At 38.5% G+C, this 21,147-nt stretch overlaps 1 protein-coding gene across 21 annotated transcripts in view; it reads right to left on the bottom strand.

The window, feature by feature from the left end:
• ACACA (acetyl-CoA carboxylase alpha) overlaps positions 1-21,147 on the bottom strand; it is a 282,866-nt gene that overhangs the window by 142,401 nt on the left and 119,318 nt on the right. For all 21 annotated transcript variants that reach the window (XM_043583806.1, XM_043583805.1, XM_043583808.1 and 18 more), the window contains 10 exons: positions 20,466-20,569; positions 18,155-18,236; positions 17,611-17,756; positions 16,612-16,762; positions 14,772-14,906; positions 14,271-14,417; positions 13,745-13,933; positions 12,966-13,066; positions 12,187-12,275; positions 7,176-7,300 (listed from right to left, as the gene is read on the bottom strand). In XM_043583806.1, coding sequence (XP_043439741.1) covers positions 7,176-7,300; positions 12,187-12,275; positions 12,966-13,066; positions 13,745-13,933; positions 14,271-14,417; positions 14,772-14,906; positions 16,612-16,762; positions 17,611-17,756; positions 18,155-18,236; positions 20,466-20,569 — 1,269 coding nt within the window. The remainder of the gene's footprint in view (positions 1-7,175; positions 7,301-12,186; positions 12,276-12,965; positions 13,067-13,744; positions 13,934-14,270; positions 14,418-14,771; positions 14,907-16,611; positions 16,763-17,610; positions 17,757-18,154; positions 18,237-20,465; positions 20,570-21,147) is intronic.

Genomic DNA, 21,147 nt, shown 5'->3' with positions numbered 1-21,147 from the left:
TATTTGTATCCCAAACAATGTGTACAGAAGACCCAAGAAGAAGCCACTGCTGAGAAGCCCAAATTCCTCAGGCATTCAGATTCAAAGTTCCTAATGAATTTCTTTATTAACATTATACTTTTAACATGCAGAAGAAATCATCAGGGACCATTAAAAGGGGCCAAGGGATTCTGAGTAAAAAACAACAGATGATGCCTCCAACTTTTAAGAGGTTTTAAATAATATAGGGACTGAGTCAGGTTTTCCTGTTCCCTCTCCCACTTTTGGAAAGAAGGCAGAATAAGGCAAAAGGAACCACTCCTGGTGGTTTTCATTCCAAACACCAAATGTTCAACATCCCAGGAGGGTGCAAAACAGAAACACAAGAGCAAATTATTCATTTATGAACACACACTATATAAAAACACTATCTCATATGTTGACAATTCTATTCCTGAAATCATTTATCCTCTTGCTGTACCAAGAATCATTCTACAATAACTAAACATGGTGAATCCTTAGATGGAGTAGAGGAAAAAACCAAGCTACTACTATACAATCCATGGGTTTATTCAATTGGGTCCTTCCTTTTCTAAAAATTAAAATTAGTTAAGAAAAAAAATCTCTATTTTAAGAAAAATACTTCTCCAGTGGAGTATTAGTTCATTCCCTAAATTCACCCATTATCCATGTAATTTTCATCTAAGCTGAAAAAACTGCAAATGTGGATTTTATAAATAGCTGTCCTTTTTTTTTTTTTTTGAAACATACAGAGTTATTTATAGAGATTCTAAATACTAGGGGCGCTTGGGTGGTTCAGTTGGTTAAGCGTCTAACTTCGGCTCAGGTCACGATCTCATGGCTCGTGAGTTCAAGCCCTGCATCGGGCTCTCTGCTGTCAGCGCAAAGCCCACTTCGGATCCCTCCCCGGCTCTCTCTCTTCTCAAAAATAAATAAACATTAAAAAAAAAAATTCTTAAACAATACCACATAAAATATATACCTTTAGGCATAGTTCCCTCTACTTTGAGTTTGAAATAATTGCTTTTATATTGTAGTGAGTTTTTATTCTCCCTCTACTATAAATAGGACATGACAGATGACCAGATCCCAAAAGGCTTCCTGTTGCTGCCTTTTAATTTTCTTCCTTACCTTGATTATCGACCTTTTTCCTGAAAAGCCTCCATTTCATATTTAACTTTCTTCATCTCAAAGGATACTCTTTATGGTCCCTTTACCACAACAGTATAAACAAAAGCTTGAGACTTTCAGCTTTTGGGGCAGATAGGCATTTCCCAAAACACCTCTTCTACAACCCCTACTGCCTTCCACACCACAGGGTAAACGGTTTGGGAGTACTCAGCACCACTATGCTGGGAAGAAGGCTTCTCAAACATTTTAAAGCAGGAAATACCTCCTGGTCTCCAATCCACCCATCAGAAGTCTGCTCCAAATATCCAGAGTCATAAAACACACAATGGGATTTATAGTTAAGGAAGTGCAAGTACTGTTTTCACATGCTGAACACAGTAAATTCACTGATCTGAGGGGGAAGATTCACCTGTTTGGCACACAGAAGTCACTGATCTGAGTGAGGAGGAGAAAGTGGCCTATCAAGTGACTATAAATCCAGGGTTCGGTTGAGCATGTGGTCATAGACCAGAGGGCCTGTTCAACCTACCCTAGGTATTAAGAGAAAAAAAGAGGGAGAAAATGCAACTAAGCTACATCTTTTGTTGAGATCTAAGGAGCGAAATAGAATTTCAAGGAAATGTATAAAATCACCAGGGACAAGACCACAGGAAGACAGAAGAACAGACAGATCACAGCGAATAAGGAAACCAAGATAAGGTTTTTCTATTAAATCCCTCTTTTCCTAATGTTCCTAATAGAGAAAAACATTCCTTTCTGAGGTACTTCCTCCACCCATCAGAATGTCCCGTTGAAAGATCTAAAAACCTAACAGGTGTCCTGAGAAGTAAAACTCAGCTACTCTGCAAAAGTCCAGACTAAAGTCTCAACATCTAACAACAAAAACCAACATAACAAAATAAGAACACTAGCTACCTACTTGTATCAGACATGACAGCTTTGGAATGTTTTCCCTTGAAAGGAAATCCAGGTTTACCTCTTGGGATTAAATTAAAATAAAGAAATAAAAATGGAGATATCTTCTTGCCTAACTATAGATCATGTTCTAATTTAAAACAATACACAAAACCACTTTTTAAAAAACCATTTTTTTTCCTTTTATCTTTCCACTATGAGAGAAAAGGAGGGAGAAAAGAGGTAGGGAAAAGGAAACAGTATCTGAAAGAAAAGGGAACTATGGAGACTTAAAACAATAATCGGGAAATAATTATTCATTCATAATCACCAAGCGACAACCTTTTTCTGGGCTCCTTGTGATAAAGTACAGAAACCAGGCCTTTCTGGGATGTGAAGTAGCAAATACAGTATCAATAAACTACTACATCCATTAGTTTATCCTAACTTGGATATTTTCCATTCAAATATTATTTTGCCCATTGTCATCATGAGCACTTAGAAAAAGATTGGGCGGGGCACCTGGGTGGCTCAGTCAGTTAAGTGTCCAACTTCAGCTCAGGTCATGGTCTCACATTTTGTGGGTTCAAGCCCCGCATTGGGCTCTGTGCTGACAGTGCAGAGCCTGTTTGGGATACTCACTACCTCTCTCTGCCCCTTCACCATTCACTCTTTCTCAAAATAAATAAACTTAAAAAAATTTTTTTAAACAAGAAAAAGATTGGCAATAGAAAATTAAATGTAGGGGCGCCTGGGTGGCTCAGTCGGTTAAGCGGCCGACTTCGGCTCAGGTCATGATCTCACAATCTGTGAGTTCGAGCCCCGCGTCAGGCTCTGTGCTGACAGCTCAGAGCCTGGAGCCTGTTTCAGATTCTGTGTCTCCCTCTCTCTGACCCTCCCCCGTTCATGCTCTGTCTCTCTCTGTCTCAAAAATAAATAAACATTAAAAAAAAATTTTTTTTTTTTTTAAAAAGAAAATTAAATGTAGAGTAACCTTCTCATCCCTTTCTTGTCCTTGGTTTGGACAAGAAAGACCAGGTATGTTCAGGTCCTAAAAGAAACCACCAGACACTGAAGACAATTCTACCTATCAGAACCAACAATCCGAAGATACAAACATCCAAAAGGAAGTTTATGGCCCTCTAGACTAGAAGCAGGCTTCCTTTGGGAGGCCCAACATCACCATCTAATTCTGGTGAACATTTTATAACAATGACATTAAATGGTGACTCAGTCAGCAGATGTGTTTCCTCAATATAAAGAGGTTTTTTTAATGAGCCTACCTGCCGAGTCTGGGATTACAGGTTACTTGCATAAATCTGCAGGCCAAAGTGAAAATAATTATTCAGTAATGGTTAAGATTGGTATCACACATTTATTTCTTGTATTTATTCTTAACCTGGATGGTGGCTAACTGCAGGGAATATTTCTGATGTACAGAAATATAACAAATGTGCTTTAGTGTCAAAACCATAACCAAAGTTATGCAGCTGACTGCCAGAAGAGCCCAAAATAATCCAACTTGATCTTAGCAACCTATGATTTGAAGACAATTCAGAATGGAATGTGACCTAATGTGTAATGCTCTCAAGACATTAACAATTGTTCAGGTAGGTGAGGCACTGATCCCAAAATCAGCAATGGACTGGTAGCTTCTTCCAGTCACAGCTGGACTTTTTGTAATTCCAAGGATGTCATAGGACAGGTTTAACAAGAAATTGTTAATATCACCTGTATTCAATAAACTAGGACTCACTAAGACACATAGGATAAAATTATTTGCAGTTATGTTAAGAAGAAGAAGAAGAAAAGGCTCCCAGTTAAAACCAAATCAAGGTTCACAGGCATAGCACTACTCATTAGGAAGCATGGTTTACATTATATTCATGTGGACCATACCAGAAATAACATATAAGTAGTGAGGGGAGGACTACTCAGCATCAAGATGGCTATGGAACATGTACTTTGTTATCTGGACAGCTATAAGAATGTTGATTATTTTTATTGGCGCCAAATTACCTAATTTGGCTAGAGTCTCTTTAACTATCTCTAGGTAAACATAAATAGTATTTCCAAGCTTTTTCCTATGAAATTGAATTTAAGAAGTAAAAACAGTTTTCAAAAAATACATTTGGTCTTCTAGACTTTGGTTTTAATCGAGGCACCGTGTTCCTCCAAATGGACTTTTGCATTTTACTTGATATTCTGCTTTCCAGATAGGGTAAAAGATTAGAACAAATTTGCTCAAGAGGCAAGTTGCCTGAGGCAAGCTACTACTAGGCAAGCTATGCTAATACCTGGAGGGGATGAGGGGTTCCTTGAAGCAGCCCACATTTCATAACACTGATTCACAGAAGCCTGATTGTCTTGATCCCTCCCTCTAGGTTCAAAAGCCCCAGAAATCATCATCTAGCTCAGCAAAGCACACCATCAACATTCCTGCTTCTAGAAAGCAAAAGATTGAAATGCCGGGCACATAACCATCAATCAGGAAGCCAAGGTAAGCAAAGAAAGGGGAAGTGGCAGAGAACACAAGCTGTGGAATTCCAATGCTACCATGTCCAGGTGGTATCTGTAAAAGACAGTGAGACCTAAGGAAAGAGTGATCCAAACCAGTAAGCTAGCTTTTATCAGCTACCAACATTCATGCAGATGTAGGATGGGGTGATGGCAGTGAGACCCTGCCATTACCAAAGAAAGAATGAGGAAACCCACACCTGGTATCCAGCAATATCACATTGGAAAGGAACACCTCTCAAGCCTTCATTCCGGCTGCACATGACACGGCTACCTGGCTCTCAGCTCAAGCTGAGAAATCAATTAACTTCTTGATTTCCAAGTCTCTAAGATGAGGTGAAAGCAGCTGATATTTCAAAAGAAACTCAATGATATGAAAGCCTATAGATCCTACTATATTTACTGAGTTTTGGTTTGTTTTTTTAAAGAAAAATGTGAAATGCCAAAATAAAGAAAAGGACAAATCCATCTTTCTGGTTCACATCTTCAACCTTTCTTCTTCTCCCCCTCCTCCTCCTCCTCCTCCCCCCCCCCCCCCCCCCCCCGCCAACCCAACTCTTCCTCTGCTCACCATCCTATGCATCCAAACCCAAATACTAATAACAGCTCTTTTCTCCAAAGAGCTCAGCCTGTTGGAAAGAAAGTTTGGGCACTATCCATGCAGGTAAGAAGTAATCAGGATGACAAGGTGGGGAAAAAAAGAACAGCAGCAAGTCAGAGTCCCATTGGCTTCTGCCTGTCCTGACTGGCAAAAGCAGAAAGCAAAGCCTCAAACCAGTTCTCTGACAGGCCCCAACGCCTCTGCAGCACCCCCCGTGTAATTACACACTTGAGTGACTGGACTCTGAAGAAAATTGAAGGCCTGAGCTCCGAACAGCTGCCATTTTCTCTCTCCATCACACCAGCGTGATTACTTGAGAAATGAACAGCCCCGGCTCAAAGCTACTCCAGAATTCTCAGAGGAAATATGGCTCCGTGTTCCAATAATGAGATTCTTAAGGCAAGCGTTACTTACAATCACTCCGCAAAAGGAGCGAGCCGAGCCCCTATATCTTACAAATTAGAATTTAAGAAACCCAGCGACAGTCTTGGACGATCATTACTCTTCTGCTGCTCCAAGGATTCTGGGCTTTGGTCTATTTTTAGTGCAGAAAACTGTTAAGTCCTTAAAAAGGTAATCATAATAAAATGAAAACTCACCATCATTAGCTCCCTAAAAAGGCAAATACACCCCATTTTAGGTCCAAACTGAGAGATTCTTCCACTCCCTCCTCATTACCCTTTTCTGCTGCAAAGTCTTGTTTTATCCAAATGAGAATTAGCAATCCTTATTTTAAAATTAAAAAAAAATCTAACTAGTCACAGATATCTTCCTTCTTTTGATTGAAAAAAAATCATCAAATTACCATAGATAATAGCACTTCTTTGCTGAAACCTGTCACTTGGGGAAGTTGAAATATTTTATACTGCTGATATATATTTTTTTCTTTCAAATGCATCTTCTGATTTCCCCACCATCTAGCCATTCTATGGTAGCAAAGGTAATGAACTCTCCTTGTAATTATGTTTTTAAAGGTAGCTATTCTAAAAAAAAAAGTTATATCCTTGAGAGTTAACCAGCTAGGCAGACATGAAGTTGTGGCACTGTTGTTAAACACAAATGTGAGGTAGGTAGTTTCCCTTTATTCTAAACTATGGAATAAAAAAACAGCAGTGGCAATTTATAGTTTTTCTTTTTCCCCCTCCAAGAAGAAAGAATGGAATTAAGGTACCAAAAATGTCAATTCCACAAAGGGACAAGAGAGGAAACTCTAGGAGTAAAATGGTACTTTGGTCCCCCAAAAAGGCAAAAAAGGCAGCCATAAGGCAGCTGTTCATGGGTTGGGGACTCTAACAATAGTCCTATGAAACTCTGATTCTAAGAACTAACTCAATCAGAAGAATCTAGGAATGAAGGACTTACATACTGTGTTTAAAAATCCTTAAGTTCACAAAAATTCTACCCACTGGTCAAATGTACATTAATTCTATTCACATTCTCACCTTTCACTCCCACTTTCTACTAGCTCTCATATTACGAGGTTATAGGGACAAAAGCATGCATCCACTACCATTACAAGAATCTGAGCTCGGAGTTCTATGTAAGTAAAACAGAAAGGGACCAAAGAAGATGCAGAATAAATTTAAATTTCTTTGGTGTGAGGGGCAGTACTGGATTTCTAACACTGTTTTTCATTCTTACATTTTGGGACGTAATAGCCACTGCTGACATTCATGGAAAAAACAAGAGTTCTGAAGAAAAAGTATACTGGCTAAATAAGACTCAGTTTTAAAGCTACTGTCATGGGTGACACCAGGAAGCACAAGGCATCTCTCAGCAGAATCAAGAGATTTGAGTTCCTGTGCATGATTGCATGCATAATAGCCAGAACAATCCTTTCCTGACAGGAGTAGGTTCCTTCAGGTCAAGGACAGAGGTAAAGGTGAGAAACCATTCATCTACAACTCAAGCGCCATTCATGCCAAAATTACAGGAGACAAGAAGCTTTTCCTCTGACCACAGAACCTCAGAAGGAGAAATGTTTTCTCAACAACATCAACCATCCTTACAGGTTCTGAAAAATGGTACTCACAATAAGCATTGTGACCAGAAGATTCTTCTTGGTGACTTGAGCATGAGAGAAGATATAGTTTAGCACAGTGTTCATGTCACTCTTGTTCTCTTCTCGAAGGGCAAACACACATTTGTCATAGTGACCTGCAAGCAGCAAAAAGAACTGGTCCTCATCTATGGTTGAGTGTTCACATTTACATGCCATTTGTTTGTTTGTTTAATGTCTATAATTCACCTGATAAGCAGTGAAACATTGTAAGAATTTTCTTGGATAGGGGCACCTGGGTGGCTTAGTCAGTTAAGCGTTCGACTCTTGATTTGGGCTCAGGTCACGATCTTGTGGTCGTGCAATGGAGCCCTGTGTCAAGCTTTGCACTGGTGGTGCAGGGCCTGCTTGGGAATTCTCTCTCAAAATAAATAAAAATTAAAAAATTTAAAAAAAAAAGAATTTTCTTGGATGGATTTGTACAGAATTGGTAATGAGGTTTAGTAAAAGAAATGCCGGTAGGAGTCAGGCAATCTCGTGCAAGATCTGGGCTCAAAGCCTAGCTGTATTACCAATTTCCTATGTGCTTCTTGGCAAATCGCTTTCTCTCTCTGAGCCTCATTTGCATCCCCCATCCCTCCAAAAAAGGTAGAGGGAAGGTTTGTCTTAGAGACTGAGCTGTTGGTGGTAATTCCAATCCTCACCCTTACTCTAAACTCTCATTTAGTTTCCTGAAATGATTTCCTTAGAAGAGAGGATTCTGTTGCTTAAAAAGAAATGTCAATACCATTAAATTTGATGATCTTTAAAGTCTGCCCCAGCTTGAGATTCTGGCTTCATGTCTGACTCACTGAAAATGTTTCACCCTAACTATAAGGAACAGGTTTTTGTTTTTGTTTTTGAAGAGGGGGCAGAACGAGGGTGAGACTCCCAAGCAGACTCCATGTCCAACGCAGAGCCCAATGGGGGGGGGGCTCAATCTCAAACCGTGAGATCATGACCTGAGCTGAAATCAAGACTTGGATGCTTAACTGACTGAGCCACCCACGTGCCCCTAACTATACGGAACAGTTTTAGCTCAAAAATAAAGCAACACAAACTTATCAATATCTGTAAGGGGGATGGTTGTTACCTCTGAAATCAACATTTTGCCCTGTGAATCCATGAAACAGCTAAACAACACCTAGCCATTCCAAATCCAAACTAAGGCATAGATCAAGGAGAACCTTGCATTAAGTCAAAAGGTCTGCAGGGAGAATACAATTATGTACATCTTCATTGGCCCTTCATAAGGCCACCAGGGGTAGGTTAGTTCTGGCTAGGAAAGCTATGTTTTGCCACAGAAACATAAGGATCAGGTTTACTGTAGTGATATCTACCACAGCATAGAAGTAATATTCACTTTTTCAGAAAACAGCTTACTCCAGAATTAAATTTCCAAGCAAAGGAGAATTAGTGTTTGAATAGTCTCAATCAAGGTCAGAATTTTATGAAATTATGAAAATACTAAAGGATTATCATCTCAATTCAGATTCCATTTTAAGTTACAAACCAGAACAGTTCGACTGCATTACTATGGATTCCTAGAATACTGAGTACATTCAACCAGGGTAACTCGGTTCTGTTTTAAATATTAAAGATAAATATGAATTTTTGTCAATATGAAACTAAATATATCTGAATAAAGAACTTAATTCAGATATATTTGAATTAAGAATTGACAATTTCATATAAGACCTATTTAGAACAAAATAGAATTAGTTGTCCTATATAAATTCATACTTTTCCCAACCAACACTTAACTTTGAAGGCACAACAGAAATATATCTTGGTAAAGGGAATTACTAGAACAAGGACAGATAAAAAGAATATTTACCCAGGGAAAAGACAGCAGAGACACTAAGCAGAAAGAAAGTAATGACACCACATTTTTAAAAACCTTTTGTTGTGAGATACACATACAGCAGAATAAATACCCATATAACTACCATCTATCTTAGAACATTTTTAATTATCTTTGAAGGATCCTATGTGCTCCCCCTCAGAAATACCTACTAAGCTGAATTTTATGTTACTCACTCTTTTGCTTTTCTTTACATTTATTCCATTTACGTCTCAACATTATGTTTGTGAAACACATCCTTCTGTTCATATGTATAACTTGGTTCCTCAACTTTCATTGCTGTATAGTAATCCATTGTAGGAATATACCAGAATTCAATTATTTATTCTACTTATGTAATTCTAATGGTTTCCTATTTTGCTGTTATGAACAATGCTGCCAATAAATAGTCCCATATGTCTCCTTACAAACATGTGTAAGAGTTTCTCTAAAGTTTATTATCTAAGAGTAAAATTGTGAGGTTGAAGAATACATAAAACATTCAACTCTATTAAGTTCTGACAAACTTTTCCAAAGTGGTTTACACTTTGGAAATTTGCACTGTTACTTACAGAAGTAGTGAAAGATGATTTTTTAATTTTTGCCAATCTTATTGTGTTTTTGGCTTTCTCTAATTAGCAATGAGATTGCACATCTTTTCAATTTGTGGATCATTTGTATCCTTCCTTTTATGAATTATCCTTTTATATCTTTTGCCTACTTTTTTTCTTTTGCCTATTTTTCAAAGAAGTTGTCTTTTTACTTATTTACTAACCCCTTTCATTATAGGCATAGGTTTTATAAGTACCTTCTCCCACTTTGTGGCTTATGTTTTCAGTCTCTTTATGGAATCTTTTCATCAGCCTTTTCCTTTCTAGTTTACACTAGATGTGTGGTTTACACTAGATGTGTGTCTTCCATGACAAATCTTCCCTACCCTGAGGTCATACGGCTATTCTCTTAAAAATTTAGTAGTTTTGCCTCTTTAGAACATGTTTAAGTCTTTAATTCATCTGGAATTGACTTCCATGCATACGGTTTAAGATAGAGATCCAATTTCTTTTTTTGGTTTTGGAAATAAATAAGCCATTGTAGTAGTATCATTTAATGAGAAAGAAGTCTATCCTTTCCTCATGATCTAAATGCCTGTTCTGTTATAATGTAAACTTTCATATCTATGGATGGATCTGTTTCATATATATATGGATGGATCTGTTTCTGGGCTACTAGGTTCCATTGGTCTATTAATTTTTCCCTATACCAATATCACAATCTCTTCATTAATATGGCTTTAGATTAAACCTTGATATTTCACTGGAAAATCCCTCCACCTTGTATTTCCTTAGAAGTATCCTGGTTAGGGGCGCCTGGGTGGCTCAGTCGGTTGAGCGTCTGACTTCCGCTCAGGTCATGATCTCACAGTTTGTGAGTTCAAGCCCTGCATCGGCTCTGTGCTGACAGCTCAGAGCCTGGAGCCTGCTTCGGATTATGTGTCCCCCTCCCTCTCTGCCTCTCCCCTGCTCATGTTCTGTTTCTGTCTCTCAAAAGTGAATAAATATTAAAAAATAAATAAAATTAAAAAAAAAAAGAAGTATCCTGGTTATTTTCAGACTTTCCTTTCATATAAATTTTAGAATTAGCTTGAAAAATTCCATGAAGATACCCTACTAGGATTTTTACTGAACATCAGTGAATCTGCAGATGAATTCCAGGAGAATCAATACTTTGCAGGTGTACACTCCAATCTAAGACCATGATACTTATTTAGATCTTCATTACTGTTCACTCATAATTTTCTTCAAAAAAGGCTTGTACATTTTTTATTAGACTTATTCTTTAGTGTTCCATATTTTGGGTTGCTATTTTAAATGGCATATTTTTCTAAACTGCTTTTCTAAACAATTGTACTATAAAGACACAAAAATTCAATATACATTTGAATTTTGTATTCAACAACCTTTTTAGACTTTAATTCCAACAATAAATATGTGGATTCTTTGAGCTTTTCAAGGTAGATATCATACATATAACAGTGGCAGATTTATTTCCTTACTCCTTTCCAGTCCTCATACCTTTTAATTCTTTTTACCTTATTGCACTGGCTATGACATCCAGTATGATGCTGAATAGAAGCAGTGAGAGCAGGTGCCCTCGTCTTATTCCTGTCTTAAAGAGAATGTTCTCAACAATGCTTTCAATTTTACTATTATGCATGAGGTACCCTACAGATTTTTTGGTGGGGAAACTTTATATGTTTAAAGAAGTTCCATCTTATTCTTCATTTGCCAAGAGTTTCTCATGAATGAATATTAAATTTTGTCAAATATTTTTCCCCCATATTTAGGTGACCATGTTTTTTCCTCTTTGAATCCCTTAGATAATAAATCACATTAGTTGGTTTTTCCAATATTAATCAAGCTTGCATTAGTAGGATAAAGACAATTTGGTTGTGATGTGTTATTTTGTATATACACTGATGGATTTGGTTTGCTAATATTTACTTGAGGATTTTTGCTGGTTATGAGTGGCACAGCCGTCCTTTAAAAGATGCAAAAGGAAGCAAAATACGTAAGATGTTAAGTAATATTTCTAATTATGATGTTTCACTGCCACCTTGTGGCAGGAAGCAATATCAGCAGTATGTAGCTTTTAAAATCCTACCTAGAGGTATTTCACATTTAGAGACTTCATACATCATTTAATGAAGCTCTTCAGAGAAAGCCAGGGATAAATTCCACCTAAATGATACACTGAATAGTACTGGAAAATCTGAGCCTTTTTCACATGTCTGCGGTTCAATCCGTGGATTAGCTGCCAAGAGGCAAGCTCTTCAGATACAGTTTTTCAATTTCAGCCTGGTCATGACTCAACCAACTCTCACTAAACAAGGTCAAGAAGACATCAACAGGGAATACTAATCTCTACTAGAAAAATTATCTCAGCCCTTTCCCAGAAGGCACACCAGATTCACAATCTCATCAAGCTATCTTTGTTGTTCTTTCTTTGGCACTAGTGGGACATGGAGGTTTAGTTTTTAAGAAAGTGGTGACAAGGCAAGAGTTTGTTAATGGTAGGTGTTAGTGACAGGATGAACTGGCTCTGCTGCTGCACAGTCCTACAAGGAAGCTTTCTCAGAAACAGAGTCCTCAGGAAGAGGTTTACCATTCTGGAACTGTGTCTCTACTCGCAGGTACTGCCGTAGCAGATCCATCACAACAGCCTTCATGTGGCCTCGGATGCCACTTCGGTACCTAGGCAAGCAGAAAAAATGTCCACTGAAAAACCTGACAGGCTAATACTATTAGAATAACAGACTATTTAAATAAGCCCAGAGCTTAAATTCTAAGCCTCAGAAATCTGCCTATAGACAAGAGTTTTTGTGGGGTTTTTTGTTTTATATAAAAGGAAAAAAAAAAGGAGAACAAAACAAAACCAAAAACCACTTGACAGCCCTACTGAACAACACCCTGGTTCAGTTCCCACTGCTATGTAGAAATGATCATTATACTCCTGAAATGGCTCAGGGATATCTGAAAAATTTATGAGCATCTTAGAGTTGAAAATGTTCTGTGAATGTTCCTTCAGTCCAATAGTTGACTATGGAAGCTAAGAAGAATGAATGTCTTACTTAGCCTTGTGCCAGAAGAAAAATTAAGAGTTTCATCAAAATTACCAGGAAAAAAAAGCAATGAAATTTCTATGCTTTAATAATTCACAGAAAGATGGATAACACAAAAGTCATCAGAAATATTTTAGCTCACAGTCCTAAGATATTTAGATATCTAAGGTATTTAGAAAATACCTATATTTCCCAAGACACAAGTGCTTTCTAATAAGTCAAACCTGAGATAAATCTCTTGGTGCGTACTTAGAATAAAGGAAGGTATGGGTATGAACAGGTCTGGGAATCCTGTGTATCCTGGGAATCACATTAACTTTACCTCTGTACCAGCTGGACAATGCTCTGAGTGTTCATGAAGAAAACTTCCCGTTCAGATTTCCGGTTCAATGTAGCTGCATGGCTATCTAGGATGTTGGCAATCTAAAGAAGAAAGAGGAAAAAAAATGAAGCCAAACCCAACAAAGAGACCTAAAGCATTAGCCTGTGTAGCATCACCATCAGTAATCTTAATTATAACACAAAAATTTCCATCTTTCACATGCTGGGAGCAGCTGGAAGTTACTGGGCATAGTTTAGAAGCTTGTGTTAAATAAGCAAGCAACTTTTATTTCTTTTCACACTTTCCTAGATGAACTAATGAGTGTAACACAAAAGCTACCATCCTACCAGAGGCCCTTGACAGGCAAGATATGTTTACAGTCAAGGTTCAAACTTTATTCCTCACTTGCCTACCTTAACTCTCTACATGTAAATTAGTTTCACAGGCAAAAAATAAGCATGCTGCTGGGGTAGTAAGAAGTTGCTGCTAATAAAACTACAAATATCCCTCCACTTTAAATTCACAAAATTCCTCTAATTCGGGCATAGGCCCAAGAATAAACCTCTATTAAGTAGAAGATTTTTTCTTATAATCACAAATACTTTTACACTTCACATATAGTATTTTATTGGGCTTATATCCTGAGACACATTTGTGAAGGGCACAATACTTAAGACTGCAAAAGCACAACATCCAGACAGAGGATCCAAGCAGGAAGGAATCCCACAACATGAACTCCAGAACTGGTAGCTAGTAGAGAAATGTAACTCTATAAATACCTGCTGGCTGGGAAACTGACAGAGGACTGATGTGATGTTGCTGGCATACTGAGCCATTTCCTTCTTGATAGACTTCTCCACATTCGGGGGAATACGGCCAGAGACACTGGTCATGATATCTTGCAATTCTAGGAGAGGCAAGGAGGGATCTCTGAGGGTTTTCATCAACCGCTCTACCCAGTCTTTTACCTGAGAAGGAAATAAGACCCACACAAAATTAAAACCATCTCCAAAATAAAGTGATATATCTGGATTCAGTATCATGCAGTATTTACTATGAAACTATAATATAGGCATCTAACTCTGCCCTCATTCTCTGGTTTAAATCCCAATTAAATGTGAAGTCAATGACACAGATAAGCAGCAAGGATTTAAAGACTTCACATCCCACAACTAAAGGTGAGAGAGTTTCAGGCCAAACAGCTTTCTTTTCCTCCCTCTAAAAAAATCCTTGTGTGATTTTTAAACTATCTTGGAGAACAGTACCCTATTTGTACACCCTTTCCCCAAGAGAAGTGATTCATACCCTGCTACTAAAAAAAGGATCTGGAAGGCAGTATCCATTCATTACGTTGACCAGATTATCCAGGACATAATGGAACACTCGATGGAGCTTCTCGCCTCTCAGTGCTGTGCTCTGGATCCGTGGCAGACTACCCGTGTGAAGCTCAGCCTGTCAACCCCAATGAGAGATCAAGTCACCCACTACCTTTTAGTCAGGTTACACATACACACTGCAACTCAGAGTCATCATTCAAAACCAAGACATCTCTTTACCATACCCAGCTACAAGGAGAGAAATCAATGGAGGAATCATCAGAGGAAATCATAGAATCTTAGTATCGTAGTAATTTCTGCAAAATCTAGTTCCATAATGCTACAGGCACAAACACAAGGCATGAGATCGGGGGGAAAAAGCATAAGAAAAAACTAGCAAACTACGCATTGAAATCATCTGCCCCTCCAAACTACCCCTACCATGTAATCAACTCTTAGAGAGCAATATTAAAAGTACCCTCCTACTTACCTGTTGGACCTTGCTGGGGTTGTCTAACTGCATTTTGGCTATCACACAGCCAGGGTCAAGAGCTGCTCCAGGCCGTTTGACATAATGGATACAGCCAGACTCTGCTGCTGTTAAGGTCATTACCATCTTCATCACCTGTAACAAAAAATAAATAAAATTACAGCTTAGCCTCTCTTTACAATGAATGATTTAAAGAAGCTAGTTTTCCCTTCAACATCTAAGTCTACCTATCTAACACTATCTCTAATTCCATCCAGAATAATGAGAACCTTGAAATCTCCAACAAAGTAGAAGGAGGGCAATTAGAAAATCTCAGGACCTAGCTTTAGGGATTAATGACAGCTACCGACATTTCTTGTTTCTAATGTTTAAATTGATTTTGCCATAGTTTGTGTTTTACTTGTTTGATACTCAGACTTGATTAACAGTTCAGCCTCCTTATACCCATGATCTAGGTGTTGGTCTGTCAACCAAAGATACCCATGCCAAAATCTGAGGGTCATTCTTTACTCTTCTTTCTCCCTTATCTACCAATTACCAAGCCCTGTCAAACTTCTCAAAAATCTTCCTCTCCAACCATGTCTTTGGTTTAAGCCCTCATCGTACCTGTTCTAGAGTACTTGAAAAACCTCCCAACAGAATTCCCTATCCTCTATACATCTCCAACAAGGTCACTAAATACAATCATTCTACAGCCCAAATCTCGTTGTATCCGTTGTCTATGTAAAATCCTTTTATGACTCCTCACTGCCTCCAGGGGAGCCTAAACGTCTTAGTGTGTCTCATAAGGTCCTTCATGATCTCAAGTTATGATGACTTACTTGGCATGTTTGCTTGGCACTTCCCATTAAACCTTAGCCAATTCTCAAGCAATATCGATGTACTTGCAGTTCCCTAAATATACTATACTCTCTTCTGTGCCTTTGTACACACCGTTCTTCCCTTTAAACATTTGTCCTGCCCTTCTTCACCTGGTATATTACTATCTACCTTTTAAAGAATTTTCTATTTATTTTAAGTTTATTTATTTTGAGAGAGAGAGAGAACAGAGAGAGAGGGAATCCCAAGCAGGTTCTGCACCATCAGCACAAAGCCTGATGCAGGGCTTGAACCCACAAACTGCAAGATCATGACCTGAGCTGAAATCAAGAGTCAGATGCTTAACAGACTGAGCCACCCAGGCACCCCTAAAGATTTTTTTAATGTTTCTTTATTTTTGAGAGAGAGAACATAAGTGGGGGAGGCACAGAGAGAGAAGGGACAGAGGATATGAAGGGGGCTCTGTGCTGACAGCAGGGAGCCCAACATGGGGCTTGAACTCACGAACCACAAGATCATGACCTCAGCCGAAGTCGGATGCTCAACTGACTGAGCCACCCAGGTGCCCCAACTATCCATCTTTTAAAAGTAAGCTCAAAGTCCCCTCTCTTTCAGGAGGTCCTCCCCTACTATCCACCACATCCACCAGCTGCACCCCAATTTGGGTTAAGTGACCCCCCTGCACTCTGTGCTTAACTCTCTCGGAATTCATATTTCATTACTTGTCTGTTTTGTGGCCCCACTCCACCTATCTTTATTTTTTTTTTCTTTATAACCAACCAGTAAGCACTGTTGTTGCCCAGTATCTACCTTTGGAGCAAGAGATTCCTCATCTGTCAGAGAAAAACTGTGAGCTTTTTATTTGTTTTTAAAATCATGTTCATAAGCCAATTAAACCAACTGATGCTCTTTACTTTCTTTTTCTTTTCTGTTACTCTTCAGTCCTAGTCCATCCCAGCAGATGCTTTCTCCACCTTCCCCCCACCCGCCCATGCCCTGAGAGGCCCACCACCACACTGACCTCAATCTCAGCATAGCACTGGCCAGAAAACACATGGCCTCCATCCTCCACAATATACTGGATTAACTTCCCAGCAGAAGGTGAGCGCATCACTGAAGGGTCATTTTCCTTCTCAAACACACAGGTCTTATTGCCAATTGTGATACGATATCTAGGAGGTAAGTAGGAGTATGTAAGCCAATAAATAAAGCACCTTGGGTTGTAAAGGAGAATGTCAGAATAATGTCAATCTGAAATAAAACAAAAACACAACAAAAAACCCACAACCCTCCTTCCTCAAACTGGAAACTTTATTCTGTATACACACAGGAAAACAGAACATTCATCCCATCTTTGCTGACAATGCACACAGACAAAATCTCCTTCAATAAGGGTCAAATTATGGTACATCTGTATAATGGAATATTATATGACCATTGAAAAGAATAGACAACTCTATTTTAAAAAAAGAACATGAAGATGATGATGATATAATAACTAACAACTAATAACAACTAATAATTTCTTGAATGCTTATTATGTCCCAGGCAATGTTTTAAGCACTTTACATATGTTAATTCATGAAACTGTCGCACTAACGTTGAATAACTGGTGTTGAACGGTCTATGATAGCTGTTAAAGGAAAAAAAGAAAGTGCAGAACAGTATCTAAAGGTTATTTTTACTTGTGAATGTATGCAAAAGAAAAACACAGTATGTACATATATAAAAATTATATATCCACATAAAATTTCTGCAAAAATAAACTGTTAACAGTGGTTGATTGAAAAGATGAGAACTTATTTTTCATTCTCTACTCACATTGGAGTGGCAGAGAAACAGTGTTTTTAACTGGAAATAAACACTTTCGTACTCTTGAAATCTTTGTTAAGTACATGTACTATTCTTTTTATTTAAAAAAGAACACCCAAATAGGCCCTGAAAAATCCCCAGAGCTGGTGACGACTGAGAGGAAAGGTTGATACAATGACCAGCAAATGGACCTCACACAGTCCCTTACCTATCCACTTCCTCCTTCATGTATGTGGTATAACTGCTGCCATCATAGGACAGGAGCAGCCCTCCATCACTCAGCCGATGCACATCTACTTCTACGCATGACCCGTTCATGATCACCACATACGAGTTGGGGGACTGTCGAGTCACCTGTAGGGAATGAGAACCAGAAGGGACAAGTCAGTGTGTCCCTTCCAGGTGGAACCCCAGACAAAATTTCAGTACCTTAAAGATATAGGTAAGAAAGCTCTGTCAGAGAGGAAGGTGCTCTTAGCATCAGTATCTGTGGGCATGACTCAGCCCTGTTGCAAGCTAATAGGGTGACCCTAGATGCTTTTCCCTAGTCTGGTTATTCTCTGACTCCTGATCTCTTGGCTGCATATGTCACATTGAAGGGCACTAAAACACTGACACAAATGACTGTAATTTCACTAATACCCTATCCTGCAGTAAACCAAACATTTCCCCCATATCTTGACCTTTAAAGAAAACAAGCTAACAAAGAAAGACAAAAAGTAAGGTGTAGTCTTCAATTGGGTTCAGCATACCTTAAGTACATATTTGACTCCCTCATAGATAAGTTCAACATCTACCGTATTCAGAAGCGTATGAGCAGGAAGAACTTGACCCCTGAAAGAACAACAATGTGAGACACATCTACTCCTAGAAAGTTCCAGAAGTTCATAAGGAAATCTCAAAGGTTATTAATTGTAGCACTTCCTAGAACATCAACACCAGAAGCAACCTAAAGGACCATCAGTAAGCAACTGATACATGAATTATGAAAAAGCCTTATAATGAAATATTATACAGCCATCAAAAAGATGAAAACATTTATGTACTAATATGAACTACCCTCCAAATTATACCATTAAATGAAAAGGGTAAGTGAAATTGTGAACTGTTTCAGAGTATGCTACTATTTGTGTTTTTATTTTATTTTTTTAATTTTTTAACATTTATTTATTTTTGAGACAGGGAGAGACAGAACATGAACAGGGGAGGGTCAGAGAGAGACACACACAGAATCTGAAGCAGGCTCCAGGCTCTGAGCTGTCAGCACAGAGCCCGACGCGGGGCTAGAACTCGCGGACTGCGAGATCATGACCTGAGCTGAAGTCGGCCGCTTAACCGACTGAGCCACCCAGGCACCCCTACTATTTGTGTTTTTAAAAAACAGGGGGTTGAGGGGCTCCTGGGTGCCTCAGTTGGTTAAGCATCTGACTTCGGCTCAGGTCATGATCTCACAGTTTGTGAGTTCGAGCCCCATATTGGGCTCTGCTAACAGCACGGAGCCTGTTTCAGATCCTGTCCCCCCTTTCTCTGCCCCTCCCCAGCTTACACATACTCTCGTTCTCTCAAAAATAAACATTAAAAAAAATAGGGGGTGGGATGAAACAAATATTACATGTATATGCTTATATATATTTATAATATGTCTGGAACATCACAGAAAAAACTGGTAACATGGGTTGACTACAGAGAAAAAAACTAGGTGGTCAAAGAACAGACCTAAGAAGGAAACTTTTCACTATCTACCTTTTTTGTGCCTTTTGAGTTTTGAACCATGTGAATATATTACTGGTTATTATAAATAAATAAAATTAAAACTTAAAAAAAGATAAATGCTCCACTACAATCAACCCTCATCTGCTCTTATCAACTGGGACTTCATTTGGGGTAGTAAAAGAAAAAAAAAAAAAGGCAATAGGCCATGGCTGGGTTCAGGGGAAAGGGAAGGACATTGCCAAGGAGGGAAATATTATCAAGAAAGATTTTTGACAACAGAAAAAGGGAGTGATAAAGCAAGTGAGGCAAGAGGTAAATAACTGATGAATCTGTGCAAATATAAAGAGGTTATTTGTACTATTCATGCCACTCTAAATCAAATTATTTCAAAATACAGGTTTTAAAAATAAATAAAAAATAACTAGCATTAAAAAGGTGGAGGGAAGCTTGCAGAGGAGATTTTATGTGTGACACATTTGTACACTAGTAAGGAAACCATTTAACTAGATTAAAGATTGCATGTTGAGGAACATGAGATTGCATGTTGCAAAACTGGACTGGTAGAAAGGGGCCAAAGTATATAGGGAGTTGAAAGTCACACTGAAGGATTTAGATTTAATACACAAGGGTAATGTGAGCTGCTGAAGGTTTTAGTGCATGAAAGCAACACAATGAAAGATATTTATCATTAAGACTTGAATAACTGCAATCTCAGTTCAATTGTGACAATTTTGTTTCTCCCTTTCAGACACCTTAAAAGAAAGCTGATAGAAGTCTAATAACATAGAAGGAAACACAGTGCCTATGATTAAAGTGCTTTAAAATGATTAGCCCCTTGGACCATTCCTCCAGGGACTCAAAGGCAGAGCCTCATGTCCAGAGCCAGAGTTAGAAATTAGTTGAGCTCCATATAGTCTGATTCTCTACTTGAAAGACTCATGAGGTCATCCTGAATATCAGTCTCAATTACAAATTCCTGAAAGGTGTTGCAGGTAATATATGAAATATTTAGGGTTCAATGCTAGTGGGAAATACCAGATTTTCATCCCTGGGGGGGGGGGGGGGCGGGATTTGGAAACATTTGATACTTGTACAGGAGAGAATGCTTACTTCAGCTGGATTTGTTTTTAAAAAGCAACCCATTCTAACTCTGGATAAGTTAATTCCTAAAATCTGAAGTTAGAGTCCCAAAATAATTTGCCATGAAAACTCCCACAACTTTTCTCGCCCTCGCCTCCGTCGTCACTGAATAATAGGTACCACTCACGAGCTGCCAGGGATAGAGAGAAGAATAAATGGATTTTTGAACCAGGACCACTGGGTGGCTTGCCTTTGAGAAACAAAGCCTACCTTTCTAAGGAATGAAGGAAGTTAGAGATGCTATTCCGTAGGCTCACATCTGCCACGTGGAGAGCCCCACACACAACTCCCAACATGGTATCAGGTCGCTCTGCCTAAAAGAAAGAAAAAGAGGGCAGGTCAAAAGCATAGTCACTTGGCACCATGGCCCCTCAATTTAAATCAGATCCAAATTTGCTGTGAAGAAACAGCTAGCATTGAGAATCTACAACCTTATTGTTCAACTGATATTTGAGATAAAAACACGTTTTACTTTTAGAATTTGAATAGAGACTTCAATTAATTAGAGATGAAAAACATCTTTCTCTATACTCTCCCTAAGATTTCCACTGAACCAATCAAAGAAGAGCTCAAAAACAAGATTTTGTCAGAAATAAATTCAAGAGGTGCCTGGGTGGCTTAGTCGGTTAAGCATCCAACTCTTGATGTCAGCTCAGGTCATGATCTCACAGTTTGTGAGATGGAGTTCGTGTCAGCTCTGTGCTGACAACACAGAGCCTGCTTGGGATTCTCTCTCTCCTGCTCTCTCTCTCTCTCTCAAAATAAATCAACAAATCCATTCAAAAAGGTATGAGTATCTGGCTACTGATAATCTCAAAGAAAAATGGTATATAATCAAAATTTGGACCTTCAGATAATTTAGATGCATCTAATGATTCTATACAAAATCTTA

Source organism: Prionailurus bengalensis, chromosome E1 (assembly GCF_016509475.1).
Source record: "Prionailurus bengalensis isolate Pbe53 chromosome E1, Fcat_Pben_1.1_paternal_pri, whole genome shotgun sequence".
In the NCBI taxonomy this organism is placed as follows: domain Eukaryota; kingdom Metazoa; phylum Chordata; class Mammalia; order Carnivora; family Felidae; genus Prionailurus; species Prionailurus bengalensis.
Note: the sequence above shows the minus strand (reverse complement) of the source record. Positions and strands in the feature narration are given on the sequence as shown.